General features: G+C 41.4%; 1 protein-coding gene across 1 annotated transcript; it reads right to left on the bottom strand.

The window, feature by feature from the left end:
* Positions 1-175: 175 nt before the first annotated feature.
* On the bottom strand, positions 176-12,199 carry LOC142964611 (uncharacterized). The gene is made up of 12 exons (XM_076105010.1): positions 12,155-12,199; positions 9,506-9,994; positions 5,331-5,378; positions 4,169-4,213; positions 3,674-3,976; positions 3,265-3,297; positions 3,048-3,113; positions 2,558-2,650; positions 2,251-2,304; positions 2,038-2,064; positions 1,747-1,863; positions 176-1,629 (listed from the first exon to the last, which is right to left on the bottom strand). Exons 1-12 carry the CDS (start codon positions 12,197-12,199, stop codon positions 1,567-1,569), a joined length of 1,383 nt encoding a protein of 460 aa, XP_075961125.1. The 3' UTR covers positions 176-1,566.
* Between the last annotated feature and the right edge of the window lie 10,429 nt (positions 12,200-22,628).

The following is a 22,628-nucleotide window of genomic DNA, read 5'->3' as shown; positions in this document are numbered from 1 at the left end:
GTCGTCTTTATTTTTCAAGGATTCAAAGTGGCTTCACAGTCGCATCTTTATTACCTACTGAGATAAATTAGACAACGGTTGTCTTAAGAATGTATTTAAAAATAACTGAACTTTTTTTGGAGACTGAGCCAAGCGGAGGTGCAACTAGCGATTACCATCAGCGGTGAAAAAAACATTAAAATGTACTTAATGGTAAAGAGTCATTTAGTAGCAAGCCCAGTTCATTGTCCACATCCCGTTAGTGATTAGACATTTCAACACAAGTATACCCGCCATTCATCACACCCGAAAACCAAGCTTGAAATAATATACCTAAATCTTATGCTACCTGTGCAAATGTTATTTTACCAATCATTTGTGATGGAAAACAGTATTGCAGTTGTTGCGTATCCAAACAATAGTCTTTTATAGAGTTGATGTTGCATTTTATATCTGTAAGTTTAAGATTGCTGCATTTCATTTTGTGTGTGTGTGTGTGTGTGTGTGAAATAGTAAGTAAAATAAGTAGTCGACTCGTGCATCACATTGAGTTACAGCTTTATTTAAAAGTTGGACCAACATCAGTTTAATAGTAATCCTTTTCACCAGATCACATTACATTTCCCCTCCAGAGCACAGATTTTGAACACAAGACTGTAGCACATTATATGGTCTATACAAAATGAATTAAAAAAGTGTAGGAGAAAAAAAAAAAACCTTAGCTCATCCCCTCAGACTGCCACGTTCCAGTGGCCATAAAACCTAAAACTCTAGCATCACACTAATCTTAGCATTGGCACTTAGTTGAGGCAGAGAGGAGAACTGGGGGACAGAGAAAGGGACATAAATGGGGGCTATGTAGAGGTTTGTGGGAGTGTCTTTGAGGGTTAAAAGAGCCTTTAAAATGTGAACAAAAACAAGTAGTCCCTCCCACCATATGAACATAGGCCCAAGTACAACTATAGCCACATTCATGGACGCCACAGTTTTCACCTGTATTGAGTGTATGCAGTGTTGAAGCCGAAGTACTGGAGAGATATCAGGCGCTGCCATTTATCTTGTTTTTGGAATCTCCATCTCTCAAGGACGGCTGCTTCCACTCTTAATGCAAATTCACTGTAAGCGTTTTTGGGGAAGAATACAGATTTTAAAAAAAAGTAGCCACAATGTGTTTGTTAACATTACTGCACACGTGACAACAGCCCGTTCTGCTGCCTTGAATGCAGCTGGGTTTTGGCATCTGGTTTGGTGTTAAGACAGGAACCGGGACCAGAAAGGCACTTCAAAGTGTGGATGTCCTTTTTAGATTTCCATGCTTAAGCCCTAAAAAATGAACAAGATCAGCTGTAAAGCTTTGAGTCCTCCAAATGGCCAAAGGGGAATCTGAAAGACACGAAGAAGACATAGGCCTGGTTATTGGCTGCTGGAAGTGGTTTGAACTGTATTTAAAAAAAAAAAAGGGTTGGCAGAAGGTCAGAGAAAAACAAAAAGAAGAAATCAAATCAAATCTATGGGATAATGGACTGATTCAATATTGTGAGAAACTTACAAAGACAAAAAAGATCTTCCGAGTTGTATGATGTGAATCTAGCCCTCAATGGAGACCTCTGGAGCAATGTGTCCATTCAGCGACGCCTCCACTGACATCTCCTGAGCAGCAAAACAGACATTAGATGAAGTTAGTGCGCTGGGAATTCCCAACATTGATAAACAAACATCTGATGTATGACAGCAATAGTGACGTTTCTATTTAAGCGTGCCTCTTACAATTGAGCTGAGTTGCACAGACTCCACAGCGAGCTGCATCTGACATGGTAGGTGGCAGATTTCTAGCTTAGGCTCTTCTGACAGCACCTCCAAACATATCTGCTCAGCACCGGTGTCCTGGAAAGGAAAAGAGGGGAGAGAGAGGTGGTTAGAGCGTCCCACATACTCTTTGGATAATCAGAATAAATTAAGTAAGTAACACAGGAAGACTTTCACAATATTTTCATATAATGGTTTAATATCATGCGTTTGTTTATTTTTAAGTAATGCTGTCTGTATACAGTAACTCACAATTTCCTCTGCAGGGGCAGCAACAGCCTCAGCAACAGGCTCTGCAACAGCCTCAGCAACAGGCTCTGCAACAGGCTCAGCAACAGGCTCTGCAACAGGCTCTGCAACAGGCTCAGCAACAGGCTCTGCAACAGGCTCAGCAACAGGCTCTGCAACAGGCTCTGCAACAGCCTCTGCAACAGGCTCTGCAACAGGCTCAGCAACAGGCTCAGCAGCGGGCATCACATCCATAGATTCTGATTCGGTGTTACTCACTTCCACAATTTCCTAGATATAGCAAGCAGAGAGAGGTGCCTGTTAAAAAAGCTAAACACAAAAGTTTCACAAATGGATAATATGCAATAAACATGGCAATAACATCTGGAGCAACAGCTCATGTTAGCTTTGCCGTTTTAACAGGAAACTACTCTGATCATAGAGGCAGGTTTTATATGAAATGTCAATTTTCTTGAAAGATGTTTGCTTAATATTAGTAACAATTACAGCAACTAATGATTAATTCCTGTCTGCGGTATCTTACCGGCTGGACAGCAGCAGACTCTGCAATGGCGACATCCGCTGCTGAGAGAGATTCTGTGACAACAAAGTCATCAACCATGGTGTCAGCAAAGCTCTGTGTGGAGAGATGTAGAGAACAAGATAAGATCATTTTAGGATTTTCAACATACCAGCACACACACACACACACGCCATAGACTTAATTTAATGAGGGGAATTAATTAGCAAGCATCCCAGGAGAAAAAGGCAACTGAAGCCTCTGAACTAGTTATTTTAAATTGCTTAAAGCAGAGTGTATTTGCAACAATGTCACATATTTAAGATAGGGATGTTGAATTAGTATCCAATGAAATACGTATAAGAGATCCTAATTGTGACACATTACAGTTTGCACATTATTTTATAGCATAACCCATAAACTTCCGACTTCAGGGTGATCACCATGAATGCAGTCTACCAAAAAGTGGTCATATAACATGTGGAATCAAATAGTTTGAGTGTTTAGCTTTTACCTCTTTGACTTCAGTTACGAGGGCTTCAGCCTCTTCTATCGGAGCCTCGGGGACGGTGTCTGGCACCTGCGGACACAACAGATACCGCCATGTCAATATTCAGCAGAAATTCCAAATTTCTACTTCTGTATTACTATTTACACAAAAGACAACTTGTTAATCAAAAACTCCAAAACAAAGCCTCTAGCAAGAAATGCCTCTTAGAAAAACTACTCACCACTGGGATTTCCACACATGGGGCAGGAGCATCCTGTAATAAGAAATAGCAGGACACAATATGCCATTAGTCTTTGGTGTTAAGTTTAAAATAAATTATATTAATGAAGAACCGAGCCAGAAAACAGATGTAGCCGTTGAAGAAGCCGTTCTACCCGCTTGAAAACCTAACCAGTGAAAAGATCTTTTGGAAAGGATTTACAGCAGTACTACAGATTATTAAGGATGATAAGCTTTCACACAACCACAACTGTTTGAACCACATGCTACACACATGTAACACACCATCACACACTAGAAATGTAAAAACGACATAAGTCAAAATGCACTTCTGCATTTTGTTCTTGGCAGATAAAAGAGAAGAAAAAAGGTTTGAGAGACGAGGAAAGTAATTTGTATCAACGTGGCACCTCTGTGAGAGCAACAGGCTCAGCGAGGACTTCTATTTCAGCTTCATCATCTTCATCCTCAGCTGGGGCTGCAGGACTGGCGACAGCTTCAGTCTCCTGTTCTGGCTCATGTGTCTCTGCAACAACCTCCTCCACTGATTGCACCAGTGTTTCTGTAACCACTTCCTCAGCAGGAACTTGGTCACATGTAGGTGCTTCAGCCGCTGGTTCTTCAGTTGTTTCAGTTACGGGCTCTGGTGTGGCGATATCCTCTGTGATAGCCACCTCGGTCTCGACGGTCTCTGGCTCGCAGACATCATACGTCTGCACCTGCAAAATCAACACGGCACACATTGAAACACCATGCAACATGCAACAGGGGATCAAATGGGCAACACTTCGTCCATATAATTGATCAACAAGGTTTTTCCTCCTGGGCAAGAATATAATTTGGACAAAATGATAACCTCCCAAGTGAATTTGAAGCCTTGCTGTCATAAAGAAGATCAGTATTACCTGTTCAGTCTCTGTGGTTTCGATTATATTCTCCTTTGTCTGAATCTGGAGAATGAGAAATAGAAAAACACACTTAAGCAAATGGATGCATTGGTCGATGGATGGATGGATGGATGGACACATGAACATAAAAGCAACAAGACAACGGCCGTTTAACAGACTTAACAAACAATGGAGATTTTCTGCACTGAATATAACCTACAGCCTTAAGTAATCTTCAACAGTCAAATCTAACCGATTATACTCGGCTGGGTTTCTGAGGAGTGGTTGCTTAATTGCAACTTTCACAGCAATTGCAACAGCTTTATTAACTGCAATTTTAGGTTGTTTCGTTATTTTTTTGGCCAGTGATTAGCATCAATACAGTCATTTATGTTATTAATGAGTGAAAACAAGTTGGTTTTTGTTTTTCTCTTTCCCTGAAAACATCTGGAGAAGGCGAGCCTGACTGCGATCAGAGTGCTGTGTTATATAAGAGAATGAGCCCTAGGGGGAAAGTGTGGCTGTTATTTATAAGATGTGAAGCTTAAGTCATAGAAACACTTTTCTATTGAAGGAGTTGTCTCCTGTCCAGGTACTGCTCCTAGGAACTTATAAAACATGAGTGGAAACTCTGAGTCACTCTGGTTTAATGTATGGCGTCTTCTGCACAACTGTTTTTGTTTGACATATGCACAGGTACCACATGCTACCACATGCACCGAAATGTGTTAAAGGCAGTTGTGTTTTCTGTACTGGATGAATGCACTGTATTATGTTGTATGAAGGGGCTGCATGCTTAGCTTAAATGGCCTAAAAAATAAAAAAGAACTTCTGAACATAGGCTCAAGTACAACTCTGCATTTAACCCTTACTAAGCAGCAACCAAGAAGCAACTTGGGGTTCAGTGTCTCACTAAAGGACACCTCAACATGCAGACAGCGAATCTTATCTGTCCAGGAAAATGAAACACGACCCTATGTGTGAAACACGTCTCTGTAAAACGTTTTTTCCAATAACCAACACAGGTCTCACTAGAAATGTAGCATGTTGAGTTGTGCGCCACTCATACTCGTTCACGCTTGTGTAATCTGCCTCTGGCTTAAACAGAAAAGATATACAGCCTGAGCAAGTTAAAGGCTTGGAAGTGTGTGTGTGTGTTTGGGGGGGGGACTGTTTTTACCTCGATCTCAACAGGGGCTGCTACTGGAGCCTCAGCTGGGGGTATGGCCTATGAAAGGGAAGGGGAAAAAAAGAGAACTTACTTCACAAGTCAACAGAACAGTTATACTTCACTCTTCTTAGGAAATGCCTTGAGTGAGAGTGTAATTTGAGTTTAGGGTTTAGGGGGAGGAACATGCATACATCCTACAGGAATGTTACAACCAGTTGCATATTGGGAAGAAAGTACGCCCATTTCTCGCCCCTTCTATAAAACCCAGCTCAGAAGAAAAAATAAATATATACATTCACCTTATTAAACTACCTTCCTCAAAATACCTACACAACTCTATAACTACAACATATTTTATTATCTTTTTTTACTTCAAAAAATGCGACATTACTATTATTACTTCTATAGAAATACACACATGTCCAGATAATGACAGAAGGCACCCATATCTTCCTAATTTTTCGCTGCCAGGGCGATTTTCCAATCCTTGCCACCGATTTGTTCTGGAACAGTTGGCAGTAACCTAAATGGCCACTGGCGGCCCCCACTGTGCACCCAAGTGTGTTGAGCCATAGTGGCACGAACAGGGAGCAGTGCATGAATAATGCAAATCTTTATAGACCAACAGTGAATTATTTACACTGTCTTGTACCAGCCTGTCTTCAATGTAGGACAGGTCTGGTGCACGATGGCTGCTACTGCAAGTCAACCATTGGCCAACATCACCAAGTCCATTTATCTACAGTAGTTAGAACAGAGTGAAAACTCTCACAGAAGACAGTTGAAACGCTTGTTGTTACGCTCAAGTTACTTGACCATCTCCACCTCTTTCTCTGCACTACTGGGAGGTGAGAAATTATGTTCTCCAGGATTTTATTAACTTCTGAACCAAAGCCAAGTGGGCAAAAATGTGCGCATAGTTGAGAGGAGTAAATATATACTCCAGCTATAGCCTGGGAGGGGCGGTATAGGGGAGAGGAGGAGGGAGAGAGGGGGACTATAGACCTTCCTTTGCTCAACAGGAAATCACACATATAAAGCTAACACACACACACCCCCAGTCTACCCCAGTCCCAGAACACTTTGTACCAAACTGATCTACACACAGATCCTGCCTCAACGGTCCTACTAAGAAACAAATCCAGCTCAAACCAAAGCCGATCTAGAAACAGCCACCTTTCATACAGATCATTTTACCACAGAGGACATAGTGTACCTGGACTACAAATATAGAAAAAAATAAATGGTCAAACACTTAGTATAAGAGGAGTCCTCAAATAGATGCAAAACAAAAAAATGTAACCAAAAAGGGAACGTTTTGACTGTTCTCTTTGCAAAAGTGTACCGTTAAGCTAACAAAGCCCTATAGAGCCCCAGAAAACAAACACATAAAAAGTTGGAAGGAAATGAGGGGAGGGCTCCTCCATGTGCGGACACTGGTGGGAGGAGGGGTGGCTGTCCCCACGTGCTTTGCCCCAAGGTGATCATTTTTTCAACCATGTCTGAAAATGTCAAAAGTATCACTTCGCACATCTTTGTCACCTACAGTTTTCTCAAATGTGATAAATAAAAAACATGCTCACCAATCATTTTTAAAACATGCTGTAATTTACATAATTGTGAGCAAACTGAAACCTTCACTAGACAAATACCAAATACAAAAAGGCTCAACCACACAACTACACATACACCAACAGGTGATCAATGTCCCAATTCCCCGTCCCGTCTCCTCCCAACAAAGACCAAATGATAAGAAACTAGGACAAAACTGTGTGTGCGCAAGTGCTGGGGAGACGAGTTAATTAGGGGCCCATAGGCCACATAGGAGGGAAGTGGGGTGGCAAAGACAAGAAGTGAAAGAGGGAGGCCAGGAGAGGGGGGGGGAGTATTGAAAGGGGAGAAAGAGAGGAACAAGTGGTGGGAGGGAAGGAAGAGTGATGAGGCAGTGAGGGACTGAAGGGGGTAGGGCCGCAGGAGCACGAAGGGAGCCAACTGGTACAAAATGTTCAGTCTCAGCAGTAGCCGCACCTGGCGCCTCAGGTCACAGAAAAATGCAACGCACTCGGTTCTGTTGGTGGGTTTAAACTCACCTGAGTCTCCGTAATGACAGCCAGAAGCGGAGGGACCGGCTCTCTTTGGTCCCAAAGCCAGCTGAATACAAGCCCCATTTATGCCCGCTCTGATTCTATCAACTATTGCCCAACTCTTCTAACGGTGACCAACTCTAGCCTGACACGCGGTGTCACTGAGTGAACACTTTCTTGCAGTACTGGGGCCACAAGTGTATAAGGTGTCTGTGAGCAAAGTGTCATGAAGTCAAGATTGAAAAAAGCTCATTAAAACAAAGCAAGTAAAACATTGCTTGCCCCATACATCAAAACTGCTGCTGTATGCATTTGTAATTAAAGCACCAGTATCGACTAATGTTCAGTTTCGCAAAAGTGCACGAGTGTTTGTGAGCATCTGAACTGAATCTGGCACATCTGCAAGCAGTGAGGGAGCAGAGAAGAAGCGAGGCAAGAGGAGAAGCTAAGGGGGGACGGGTGGTGAAGTGGGAGGGGAGGGGAGGGAGGGAGGAAGGGAGGGATAAAGGGGAGGAGGGGTGGATACAGCCATAGCTTAAGTATAAAATGGGCTGTCCACCTCCAACAGAAACCTCTTTATTGGTCTTTTATTGCTGAGTGGGTAGACAATCCAAACCTACAACTAACCATAATGTATATGCAAAGCGAATGAGATGACCCAAGTATTACTGGAGGACAGTGTAACACCGAGTTGGCGCAAATGGCCACCAGGGCTAATGACACTTCCTGTCTCCTCTTACACCAAACCTGTGCAACATCTCGCATGCTGACACACATGTCAGCACACGCATATGCACCATATGTGGTCATGGCTCAGCTACTGGGAGTACAGTCCATGAATTTAGTTTGTGTGTATGTGTGTGCATGTGCACTGAGGTTAGGCACACGCATGTACAGTATGCAGCTTGTGTGTTCACATAGCCTGCAGTCTGAAACAGAACATTCCGTTCCAAAAAGCTGTGCATGTTGGCTGCATGAAGCAACAGTCTATAATTTCATAACTTGCGAAAAGAAAATGTATAGATTTTGAGGGTAAAAAAAAAAGGTGTTGGGAAATTGTTTAGTTGTATAACTTATGTTACAAAGTCATGTGTACAGTAACGATATGGAGTTTGTGCAAAGAAATAGCCAAACACCATGCATTTCTTTAAATACAGAAGACAGACGCCAAGCTTTTGCATCTTACTCAGTAACTTCCTTGACTTTAAATCTCAAACCAACTTCATTGAGCGCAAACAGAACAAAAAACGGGTCATATCAGATGTAGCAGATCAAATTTGGACCACTTTTCTTGCAGCACAATAATAAAAATGAACGTCACTATAAATGACTAGATTTTAGAGAACAAACTCCCCATCAATCTTATCCAACCAGCCTATTTTACAACCCCGGCACATTTCTAATAATAAAGGCATGCTTGATGATACAGTCATGTTCTTATGTAGGTGATAATGACTGCTGAACTGGCTCCGCTTTCCACCTCTTCGCTAAATGGAACATGTTGTACCCTCTGTCTTCCAACCCCCACCCCCTCCCTTCTCACAGAACAAAGCCACAGCACATACTACGCGAGCTTACAGCATCTAAACAGCCACAGTGTATGAATATTGGTCATTTTAGATGGCATGCAAAATTCTAAATTTCTGTTCATTGTAATGTACAACAACATATTGCATGTTGATGGTGGATTGCTCCCTTTAACGCTGTCATGCGCTGTAGAGTCACGCAGAGAGCTGCGTTTACTAAAACCTAACCAAGCGGTTTTGTTGCCCAACACTACAGGGGCTGGACATTCGTAGGTTAATGCACGAAGAAGCCAGACTGACGTTAATGTGCTTACAGCTCTTTCTATTTTAATATCCAAAAGGATATCCAAAGAAAAAATCCATTTAATAATCACTGAAAAAGTAGCTCCATAACCTGAACGTACAGCAAATATATAGACGTTTTGTAATGAGGGTGATTCAGGTACTTATTGGTTAGTTAGTTTGGAAGTTTTACTGCTACGACAAGTTAAAGAAAGATTTTTACTGACTATGGGAAGAAAAAATAAATAAATAGTGAAATGTCTGCATGTGTATGATACAAAGCAGTTCTTACCTCCGTCACTGGTTCTGATTCAGGAATGATAGGTTCAGCCTCTTGCACTATCGCGGCTTCAACTATGGGGGGCTCTGCAGGTGTAGCCTCAACAACTGGTGGTTCTTCAGTGACCGGGGCTGGGACTTCAACCTCGACCTCTGCTGGAGTCTGTTCCAACACCACAGCTTCCGTCTCTGGCACCACTACCTCAACTGCGATGGGCTCTGTGACAGGCACCGAGACCGGCTCCTCCACAGGCACCGGGACCGGGACAGGCTCTGCGACAGGCACCGAGACCGGCTCTTTCACAACTGGTTCTGGTTTAACGATGGGGATCTTCACAGTGGGAACAACAATCGGAACTGCCACTGGGATCTTTACTGGTGCTGGAGTTTTGGCTGCTTTCTTTGAGATTGCTGCAGGGGGCGCACTAACTGCAATCCCAGGACTCGCTTTGGCTGGCGGGTCGTTTGCATGCTCCTCTTCAAGGGCTCTCCTCTGGGCCTGCTGCAAGAGGGAAAACACACAAAAACATTTGGGTTAATGATTATTGTCTTGTCATAACAGTGGGAAAAGGTTTTCATGCATTCAATTGGTATTTTACATGATATTTATACAATTTAATATGTTTAGGGTAACTTGATATTTGTAAGTCAAAGAGTGTTGAACACTGACACTTAAGTGATACCAAATTTACGAAAAGGTTAAGAAACTGAAGCAAATGGGAGTTTAGGGGTCTGAATGCTACAGAGGCCCTCGTCGTGTTCAGATACTGGTGTTATAGTCAGTCAGCGGGCCATTCTAGCACAATTCTGTCTGCATGAATACCAGGCATGCCATCCGACATGTTTTTTCGGCTCCGGACAAAACCCCCTCAGGCTTTAATAGAGATTTTAGGAGTCCGCACCGCTGGCGGGAGGGGCCGGGTAAATGGGAGTAGGCCCAGCAAAGCTAGTTAGATAATGGGGGCTAATTAGTTGAATCAGAGCCGTCCTGACAGGTCTGGTGAAGCGGGGATGAAAACCGTGCGAGTCAGCAGCCCTGATGGGTGCCCCGCAGGCCAGACAGTGGGCCTAATCACATTATAATCACGTTATAATCACGTTACAATCACTCCCCGAAAATGCTTTTGTTAGAGTGGCAGCCAGTTTGTGCCTAGGTCTGTGACTGTCCAGCTAGCCACCGTCAAAACAACCCCTCCTTTATCTTCGCCCTCAAATCGCTTGCCCCAAACCTCACTAACTGAGTGATGTATAGCTTTAAATCAATCAAGGTTGTTAATTGGGTTTCTCAGGCTTTGTCTAGGAGGCCCAGCCACTTGCTTACATACAAAGAGGTTTGTGAGGGGAGCATTCAGCTGTACATCTTGAGGCTGCTACTTCCCTTCCTGTGCGCTGATATCTCTGGAGTTGGTGATAATGTCGAGCTGTAAGTGACTTCAGGGGCTTTGATCCGAGTGTCACCGACAGACTCTCAGCGAATCAGGGAGATTGTGCAGACTCCATTCTGGCAAAACTAATGCAAGACATTCCTCTCGTCAACACACTACCAAATACAGTTGTGCCAGAGAGAGGTTTTAAAGGAGGGGGGGAGGGGCTGAGTATGAAGGCCACAAACTCATACACACATACCTAGAAGTCTTCCCAGTGTGAGGACTAGGCCTCAAGTGAGCATTTAGTTTCTAAAGGTGAAATTAGATGCAAACTATCATTTTCATTGGAAAAGAAGATAGAGAACAGTGCTCCTTCTCTTTGATGTTCAGAAGTAAAATGTCTCCCATGGCAGTGGGGAGGGGGTTAGGAGTCAGATTTGCCATTTGTCATGCCATTGGCCTGCTGCTTTGGCACATTGTGAATTATCATTATTGATATTATGTATAGCAGTGTATCTTCATCAGGTGAAGTACTGTATGTACTGTACAGTGTGTACTGTGTACATGGGAGATGGGGGGCGGGGGCTTCTTTATGCTCGCAAACAGATTTTTTTTTTTTTAACACAATATATGTTATAACCGTATAATATAAAACGATTCATGTTTAATAACAATAACCCACCGGAATATATTAACCTGCAATACCCATCCCATCATTTACCATTCTATCCAGAGCGCACTGGGAGCGCACGTGGCGCTCGAGTGTAAAGCCAAGACGTGTACAATTATCCTTTTCATAGTACCTTATTGCGGAGCCAGAAGCGTCTGAGGTGTCGGGCTACTGAAAGCGATTTCGATTAAATCTGTTCTCTATATTTGTGGCGCAGCCTTCAGTCAGATTTTACGCACAAAGATGGGAGCGCCACTCGGAGTTCAGAGCGTCTCCAGAAACGCAACTACATCGTGTGAAAAGAAAACTTCTGTCACTTTTCTCTTGATATTTCGATGTGCAAGTTAGACACTAAATTTGATCACAGGTCCAAAACACGCGTTTCTACGTACCAGCAATATCTTCAGTGGTCTTTTGGGAGGAAACAATAATAATAAAGAAGGCAGAATTAAAATAACTACTAAATTCGGAAACATTAGTCTACAAAAGTCCATTTTTGTCAACATTTTTCTAGAGGAACGCTGCCACTAACTGATTTGAGTTAATTTTCCAATCAATACAATTTTGGATTTTATCGTGATGAGAATAAAAACTTAGTGAAGAAAGTACGCCTGCCACCACTTACCACCCTCCTCATGCGACGCTGGTTCTTCTTTCTCTTGCTGGGCATTTTGGTGCGTGCTGGTGAAAACAAGAGAGACCGAAAAAAATGTAAAAAGCAGAGAGACCGCGAGGACAAAGTGGATCTTTATAGAGCCCCCGGTCTCTCTGTTACCTTTGCATCGAACCTATGGGAGGACTGGGATGAAAGATGGGGGGCGTGGAGAGACAGAGAGCGAGGCATACACACCCCCACGTCACACACATGCACGTGCACGACAGCTCAGTGAGATGACTGAATCGGAGTAGGGCTATACTGGCTCGATGTTATGAAAGCATTCCAGCAAAGAGAGGGAGAGAGTGGTCCGTGGGCTTGCAGAGCGCCACGCCCCCTTTCCTGGACCAGAATTACGTTTTGCCTCGAGCACATGGCAACAACGACGCACATGCTCTAAAATGCATGTTTGCTATCTACTTTTTGTCCCCTCTGAGAGTATCACAGAGTCAGTTTGTTAACATAAAAGTCATAAAGCATGCTACACGTCCATTTAAATCATATTCTTGAGAGAAAACAAACAAAGAGGAAAACACACAAAGAGCTACTCTTCCACACAAAACAACATGCTTCTGTCAACTTTTTTTGAATTCATTAAAACCCTGAAGCCAGAGAATAGTTTTCATTGTATGTGTCTTCTCTGGGGAATAAAGAGAAAGAAAGCATGAAGCCTACATGCGTTAACGCCCACCGCGTTAACGCCCACCGCCCCCCCCCCCCCCCCCCCCCCCCCATGCACTGCACGAGCTGTGAGCACCAATTGTCTGGGAGCAACTGTACCCTGAATAACTTGTGCTTTATTGTGACATTTATTGTTCTGAAAGTGTAAAGGAAACATTGAACTTACGTAACAGGTTTCTATGCATCGCATATATTGTAGCGAAGGGAAGGTGTAAGGGAGGGAGCTGATGAGATATAAATAGAGTTGATTCTCTACAACATGGCTGTCCGGCCTGAAGGCTCGCAACTTGATTTACTCCTCGACAGTTTGTGAGTGCAGATGGATTACATACATACAGTGTCACAGCACCTCCATGTTGAACCGTTGACCTTTCCATTATAGTCACTATAGCTCCGGAAAACTTGAGCAGATTACAGCTGCTGCAGGGATGGTATCAGTGTGACCTTTCAGCTACCCTACAGTCACTGTGACCACTATGTCACCAGACAGCGAATCTTGAAATAATGTTGATTTATCAAGTGTTACTGGGATCATTACAGTCGCTTATTGGGGATTTAGAGATGTCGTACAGTTGGTTTGAGTTGGTTAATGGCTTTAGGGATTCGTCTTTTCATTATGGTTGTTGATAACAAGATTAAAAAGTCTGTTGCCATTTTAGCACACATGTAAAGCAACGACAAAACGGTTGGGTGGATGAAAAGTTAATATTGTATGGAGAGAGTTCAATCTCAGTTGCCTTTTGGATACCACTAGTCGCAACAACAAAATGGCCTGCTGGTTGTGGCGAAGGATGAGCTGTGATCTCACCTAAATCATATGGGTTGAGGTTTTTTAGGGCACAATCAGTCTTGGCTGGACTTTGTGAGCTCAGTGCTAACATAGCATTTCCACATGCTGTCATGCTAATGGAAATGTGGTCATTAGTTTTTGAGGTATGTTAAGTAAAAGTGTTGGACCATTTGGAATTTGTGACGTTTGAAACACATGGCAATTCATCTTTTTTTAAATTCTTTTATTCTCTGTTTTTGTTTCAGCTTTGTAAAATACAGAACATACTGTTAAGCCACCACACTGCCACTCAATTTCCTGAGAGAAAACCAACAAGAAACAGTGGAAATATTGGTCTTTTTTTACTTTCAAATGTTGATGGTAAGTGGTGGGATGCATTTTACTAATTAGATACATTTTCAACAGAGCACTGTCATCAGCTATTATCAGTGAACTCATTGGCCAAAAATAGGTCTATCAGAGAGGTATTCTAACTATCTGTAATATCATGGCAGCTTCGCCTCTCCAACCGTTGATGTCTCACCAGTGTGGTATTTCTTGAATGGCTGTAATTCTTCCGATTTAATCAGCCGGGGCAATGCAGAAATAGTTGCGATACTAAAACGAGATGAAATCATTTATTGTGAGTTCGGATGGTAGAAGTTTGCAGCACATTATCACTGTAACTGTTCTGTTAAGAAATGAGAAGAAACAATTAAGTTTATATTCAGATAATTCTGTATGTTTTCAAAAGGTTTCATCAAGTAAAATCTCTGAATATTGAAAGAGTTGAAATGTGGCTAAAATCTGTAAATACCAACCGTGTGTTTTCAGTGTTTAGTTCAGGTCCGACTTCAAGACATTGGCTATATGTTTCTGCACCTTAAGCAAATGTGTCACGTAAGAATGTGTTGCTGCTGAGCAGAGTGGGCTAAGCTGGTTTGTCAGGTCATAGCCGAAGGGTTTGCTGTTTATTCAAACACATTCAGTTGAGCAACGTTTACCGATCTTTGGAGCGCGCAGGAGGCTTTAGTGTTTTAACGTTTAAGAGAGGGTGAGCCACATCACAATCGACTGTGACTCTGAGTACAAAGCAGTGTTGTCACTGAGGGAAGAAGTGAAACTGAGTTAATTGTGTTTGGACGAATGCCCCACCGGTGCCGGAGTTAAACTCAGTCAACCATCTGATATCATCTTCTGGGTGATGATGAAGATGTGCTCCTATGGACAAACCTCCCCTCCCCCAGCTTTCAACTTGTTTTGGTTTCACGTAAAAAAAAACAGGCAAGGCACACCCAGTCGGCATAGATATGCATAATTACGTTGTTTGCGATTACATTATTTAATGGCCGCACATATCTTGCAAATAACAGTATAGACGGTCAGGTCCTGGTGAATTGATTTGAATTTTATTTTATTTTTTCAAATATGCAGGAAAAGAAGAACATATCTCTCCTTTTGTTCCAGCGTCAGACATAAGATGTTACTCAAAAATGTATGTGTCCTCTGGGACGTTCTGTGTAGTATCCAGGCAGAATAAGAGGAGTCTTCTCCTGAAGACTGCTGGCAACACAGCAAACGCTCAGAAACTTTGTCCATCAGCTGGTCAGTGAAGAATCATCGACTTTAAATGGACGCATGATGTTTACCTGTGCTGAACTGGGTTTTCACACACACACACACACACACACACACACACACACACACACACACACACACACACACACACACACACACAGGAATGTTGTTCGTCAACAAACACCCCTCCCCAGGTCAGCTCCATGGTTACCAACACTGGCCCATCAGTGCAAACACACACACACACAGTCAAACAAATACTACCTTAATAACTATTTTCCGGTTTGGGGTTTTCAGACATATTTTCCTTAAAGATGCATTTAACCACTACTAGGCAGACTATACATCAATACATACATATTTACATGTTTATAGATACTTTTAACACAGTTTGTACACACTAGAGAAAAGATGCTCTTATGTGTTTTCAGTCAGTGGGGATGAATATGCTCACTTTTATTTGGTGTTCTTTCTGATATTTTTCAATCTTTTTATGATAAATTTGGGGATTTATTTTGTTCTCAATTGGTATTTTTTGGCTGAGGCCAGAGGGGAGTACATATTGTCTCAAAGTTTAGCTGTGCAGGTAAGCAAATACCATTAACACGCCAGCAAGCAAACCTAATTTACGTATAACTTTTAGAAACAGGAGTTAGAATAGAGAGTACTTGAGGAAGAATAAATAACATGAACTTTACTACTTCAAGGCTACTACTTCAAGTTTAATACTTCAAGTTATTATTATATGTTATATATTGTTCATTGCAAATATATCTAGGCATAATTCTGTAAGCATTGTTGCTGTTTGAGGAAAATATCTCAATCAGGAGCATATTTTTGAAGCAGTCTACACTGTAAAGATGGGTTTCACTTGGAAAAGGAATTCAGCAAACTTATTATAATGATAATAATTCACATAACGGTACTTCCCTTCTGAGATCTGTGACCCTGCTTTATAGACCCTTGTAAGATGAGATCGATTGACCTCTGACCTACTGACAGAGGAACTCCTGGGGACTCCTGACATTCCTGAATCCTGCCTGAATCCTGAATCCTTTCCCTCCTGCAAAGCCATATAACAATTTATATAAACTGTAAAAGCATAAACAGCCTCCTGTAAATCTAGCGTAAGTTCAGTCAGGAAGACTATACTCTTGCATGCTTGTAGTTTATTTCTCAAAAATCTGCCATCCACTCCTCTCACGCATGCTCACTCATAATTTCCTTGCTGTTATTGCTCGAGGCTGTCAATCATGATATCAGCGATTGAGATCAGCTGGTCTCCTCTATCCAATAGCACAACAAAACAATTACATCGTTAGCCTATCATCCTGCTGCTGTCTCTTTTAAATATGATTAGATTTATCTTGCTGCTGCTCAGGGCATAAACCCCTCGATTACAAATCTCCCTGCAGAGTCCAAAGACCAAAGACTCTGCCAAGACTTTATCATCACATAACATCTGTTAATGATAATTATCAGGTTGAACAAGGCACCTGTTGGTATTCCTATGGGTACCAGCACATATTGGGGTCAAAGGTAATGAAATGGCAGATAAAGCTGCAAAAGAGGCCACAAAAAATAGCTGCACTAATGAAGTCAGCTTCAGTAAACCAGAAACCAAAAGTATTATTAAACAGAGGTTGAAGGAAAGGTGGCAGAAGCAATGGGAAGAAGACAGGAAAGGACGATGTTTTTACCGAGTTCAGAGGAAAGTGGGAGAAATGAGATGTGCAGGAAGGAAGATTTGGACACACTGGCCTAAACAGTTGCTTAAAAAAAATAGAAAAACATGAAAATGTGATTATTGTGGGCAAGAGGAAACAATAGAACACGTTAGTGTACAATGTCAGAATTATGAGCAAGAAAGAGGGCAGCTGATTAGAGACCTCGGCAAGATGGAGGTCTGTTTTGATGTAGTGGATATTCTGCAAAAGAACTCAAAACGTGAATGTTATCAAGTATTATTTCAATATCTTAGACTAACTAATATTATCAAGAGAATATGAGCCCGTTGTTTTTTTCCCGTTGTTTTTTTCTTGAGCCACACTCTATACCAGTTGGTGGAGGTAATGCGCCAATGAATTGTGTGCCAACCGCCAATGAACCTCAAAAAAAAGAAGAAGAAGAAGAAGGCACACGTTTGCATGGCCTCACTCCTTTTTGGCCCCTGTCCTCTGTGGTGGCTCGTGGTGTTTTCCATGTTACAGACCTGTAACATGGAAAACACCACACACACACAAACAAAGTTTACACTAAATACATACCTGTATCTATTTAATGTGATCAGTTAGCATGCCAACCCTTATGAAAATATGGCCGCCTTTATTAACTCTGGACTGACAAATCTGGAAATTGTTTTAGAAACACTATCATTGTTCTGCCTTTGATGGGTGACTGGATATGTTACTACCCCATATATGAGGTGGTAAGTAAATCTTGATTTCTATTATTTTGCAGCATGGTGAGTGCTGTTAACCCCTTGTTTTTTATTTGTAGGTTCACCTGCTGCTGTTTTGCCTCAATCTTTTGATTCATTTACATTGTTCAACCAACTGGGTTTGTTTTGTTTGTCTTGATTCTTTTTGGTATTAGTTCACTTTTTCTTAAGGTGAAGTAGAGTGCCATTGTTGGGAGGCTAAGCATCCGTGGTGAGGTCCCGACACAGTATGCACAAACACTGGGATAAGACTGTAGACTAGACCTTTTCTGTTGCGAGGATTGCTGTGTTCCACCTGAGGTGAGTTACCGGTAGCACCCCTGGGCTCTCCTCAGTGTAGTCAGCCTCTCCAGTGGCTTCAACTTAAATCCCACCATTTTGCTTAGTTTATGTTGGATAAGACATTTTAGAATATTAGGTTGTGATATAGTTTTTAGTAAAGTCTTTTTAGGTTGACATGTTAAAGACTTATCTAAAATCCCTTCTTGGTTCCAGTCATTTTCATTTGTCAATTCATATTCTTACCTCCCCTGACCTTCCCGTCCCTGCAAATTGGATTATTTTCTTTGATTCCAGATAAAACCTTTTCGCGGAACACTTATGTTTCATATTAGTAAAAAATCTGTGTGCCTTAACAATTCTCAAAACAATATCTTCTGGGTCTTAAGCTTGTATTTCCTGGGGTGTAATTCTCCAGGTGGCGTTGTTGGTTCTCCCTCATTTTCCCCATCCTAAGGCCCCGTCACATTCGCATGTGATTTTTTCCCTGACACATTTGTGGTTTAGCCAAACAGATATACTGAAAGACCACGCGTGTACAGATGTTTTAGAGTTTGTTAATAAAGATTCACAGCCCGTGGCCAGTGGTGATGAAGGCCAGACAAAGATAGCAGTGCAGGGAAAGACTCTGAGAGAACGTCATTGGACAAAGGAATGCCAGGGGCTCACCAGTATGTATTCATATCGCAGAGCGGTGGGGGAGGGTTGGATTAAGAGAATGGGAGGAAGGTAGGCAGAGAGATGGGTCATCCTGGTAATAAAAGCAACTGTGCTCAGCTAATCACTCCGCAGACAACAGACATGCAAACACATACCTTTAGCAAGCTCTCTTTTCTTTGACCGACATGCTCCCATGCACAGACACAAACAAACATCCCATCCATTCCTTTTTATATTGTCTCTGCTTCTCTCTGCATGTGCTGCCCTCAGGGGGTTTTCTTCCTCTAAATCTATTCCAGGATCCACCCTTGTCTCTTCCAGAGCAGCACGATCCAGACTCACTTACTCAGACAATAACTTTTCTCAAGATCGCCACATCCAAAATAAACTTTTAGTTGAATAAACACTGATGACCAGATTTTATTTTTTTGTAGTTTAGTGGACAGACTGACTGCTTAAACTGCCCACATGTTCATGGTCATTTATACAAATGTACAAACTGGCCATGTATTATCAAAACGTTTAAAATTGTAGTCCAGATCAGAGACCATAACAAATCCTGCCAAATGACAGAAAAGTTCAAATGTGATTCCAAGTAATTCATTTTGTTTGAGTGGTTAACTAAACTGTCAGAATGACCCAGAATTTTGAAAGGGTCCTTCGGAGCAAGCAGATGACTTTAGGGATCATTTGAGGGGAGTTAAGGAATATCAGCTGTTTCATTTTGGCTTTAACCATCAGACTGTGAAATGCTGTCTAAGGAGAACAGAATAATCTGGATAGTAACTTGATTCCTTCTATACATTTAACCGATTTGGCTCCTTCACCTGCGCACACGGAGGGGGGACTGACGGAGGAGATGGGGGAAGAATTGATGCAAGTGTCAGGAGAGAGATTAAAGAGAGGATGAGAAAATGAGACGGAGCCAGAAAATAAACCTCATGAAAGAGGGTACTGAGTGAGAATGAGTGGAGGAAATAAGAATAGACGGAGCCAGATGGAGAAGGGGGACGAGAGAGAGGTGAGGAGGCCATGGTTTAACACTAGAGTTTTTGTTGCAGAAACCAAAAGATGTCCCCCTTCATGCACATATCTGTCTGCTACTAATTCAAAAGACAAGATCTTGCTGGGAACTATAAAAGCTGTTCAACGCATTCTGTCGGCTTTCAAAGCATATACAGAGTAAATGGCCATGAACAAAATAATCTGAATTTATTGTTTTTGATCAATTATCACCACATATCAGCAAAGAGCTCAGATGTTGTCTTATGAACTAAGCCCGTTTGATTTAGGACATGTCCATGCATTCCACAATACTTCTGGTGTAAAACACTTGAGATTGTAAAGACTCTAAAGTTGTACTTTAGAGGACCACAGGATGGTCCACCAACGAGAGAGAGAGGGTACGCAGGTGAAGCATCAGGTGATACAGATGAAAGCTTTGATTACAGAGAATGACGCCGTTGTCCAATAGGATGGCGACCTGCTGCCCTCCTGTTTGTTGCTTTAGAAACATGAGATGACTCTTCGGTTTGTACTCTTTAACTTGCAGATATTTCAAAATACAAACATTACACTTATTCAAAAAAATGGGGAAAACAGCTAATTAAAAAAATGATCAAAAGAGGTCTAGCATACAGGTTAAAGTTGGCACATACTTCGTATAGTATTTTATATTCATATATCATGTTTTGATTGTTAATTTGTATTCTATGCACCAAACATGAAGACAAATTCCTTGCATGAGTTTAAACCTACTTGGCAATAAACATCTTATTTATTCTGATTCAATTGAACCTTGGGCTTCCTCCCCTCAATTAAGCTTATATTACTTACGTGCACCATTAACTCTCTGAATCATATTTTCCCACTGATAACTTCTCACATATTTCCAAAAACACCTTTTGGTATTGAAATCACCAAGCTGTTAAATGACTCTAGAAGCCGTGAAATACAAAGAATGGAATAGTGGAGGCTATAAGCATTCCTGTTATATAGACATGCATAGTGGAATATTGTTTCCGTCAACACATGAGACAGCATGATGAGCTTTTGACGGACGGTAATCACAGACTGGCCCAGGAAGTGTGGTTTGGCAAAATGCTCTATTTTTACCTATCAGCTTTAGTTTGGTTGTGAATTGTGTGGCTAGAACTACCTACAATTAATATAACAACAAACAGTGACACGAGACTACACAGTTGCACTGCCCTCTAGTGTTTCATTTGCACCATACAACGGTACCTTATACTCTTGCAGGCCTATGGCTATGCAGTTGTTGTCATAAAATGACACTCTTGACTTTAAAATGAGAACAGGAAGAATGCTATTCTGGGATTGAAGCTTCTGCATCCACACAGACTTACACATGCATGTATGTATGCCCCCTGCGCCGGGTGAGAGATAGCATAGCGTAGTAAGGAGATCTAAGACGAGAGGGTTTTCCCTTATGGAGGCTGGAATACGACACCACATCCAGTTGCTGTAAAACAGAGAGAAAAGATCTCGTTTAAGCCTATATACAGTCCATGGTTTAAGCCCTCTTGACATATATAGGATTACAGTTGTGACATGTCTGTGATACACATTGGGCCATGTGTGGCTGTATGTCAGCCTGTCCAGACTGGTGTCAGTGATTGTAGACATCTGGCCATCCTGTGTGATTCACTGAACCACTGCTGCACGTTGGCTCTGTCAAAGAAAATACTCTTAATATATGAAAGTTTATGAGTGGATTTCCAGAATTTGATAGCTAGATTAGTTAGCGAATACATTTGAGCCATAACTTTGAAACTACATGAGGTTTGGAGTTATCGCAAACCTATAAATGTGTGTTTGCAAAACGGAAAGTGTTCCAACCATCTCAGTGGCATTAATGATGTCTTTGAATGCAGTAAGTAAGAAAAAATGTCTGTTCTAGTATATCTCAGATTTATTATCCCCAACTACTAGTTTAAAGGCTTTTCCTTGTAACTTTTAGCAGTATATAAAGATTGTGGGTGCATAATGAAGACAAAAAATGCACATAGATGTAAGGATGTTGACATAAAACATAAACGATAATATCATTATGAACAGTTTATATTTACATATGGTATAACATTAAATATATAGACACAAAGGTAGATTTAATCAGCCAATATATCTAATTCATTTTTCTTTGATATTACAGACATGTCTTTGGAGTGACACAAATGTTTTGTCATTTTATTCAAGGATCTGTTGGTAGACCAGCTACTATATTTCTATAATTCACATGTGGTCCTGAGATTTAAACATTTCTTATTTGCCATTTGCTGATTAGCACAATTCATTTACAGTATAGTCATTGATTAATTCGGGCCTTTGAGCAAAGTCTCCAGAAATGTCACAAAAGGCGCAGCTCCCTTGTTTTCAGAGCTCAGTAGTTTCTCATCAGTACCTGTCATTTGGGAAAGACTGAAGATATACAGCATACCTCTGACCTAAAAATACTGCTTTTAGTTTTCAGGTAAATACCCTTAACATAACTTTTAACATGCATTGATGACATAATCATATTAATATCTACAGCCAACTTCAAGTCAATTTTGATTACCTCATAACAAGCTGTTGCTTTGGACCATCAAGTCGTTCTGAAAGTTGTTCCTATTTGATTTGAATGCCTCATTCAGTCACTGAAAAGAATTGCTATATGTAAAAAGAATTCATTCATCCAGAGGGTCTCTGGTTTTGTCTCAAGGCTGCTTCTCAGTTCAGTATTGTAAACACACAACATATAAACTACAAAGAACTCGGAGAGCATCTCCCCAAGACTGAACAATCTTCTCAAGTTGTAATTTTGATGCAAGAAAATATTTAGATGTTTTTTTAATCAACATGTGGATCAAGATCTGCATTAAAATACACATAGAAATAGACATTAATCCTGAATAGATGATAGTGTTCATGATGTATGAATTCTCTCTATGAATATTTGAGTTTGGTACAAATTGTGCCAAAAAAATCAAGTGACTCATGAACACTGAGTTATGGCCATTTCAATTTGATCATGTTTT

This window comes from Anarhichas minor, unplaced genomic scaffold (assembly GCF_050575085.1).
Source record: "Anarhichas minor isolate MPS153535 unplaced genomic scaffold, ASM5057508v1 ptg000030l, whole genome shotgun sequence".
In the NCBI taxonomy this organism is placed as follows: Eukaryota; Metazoa; Chordata; class Actinopteri; order Perciformes; family Anarhichadidae; genus Anarhichas; species Anarhichas minor.
This window is presented reverse-complemented; position numbering and strand designations above follow the sequence as displayed.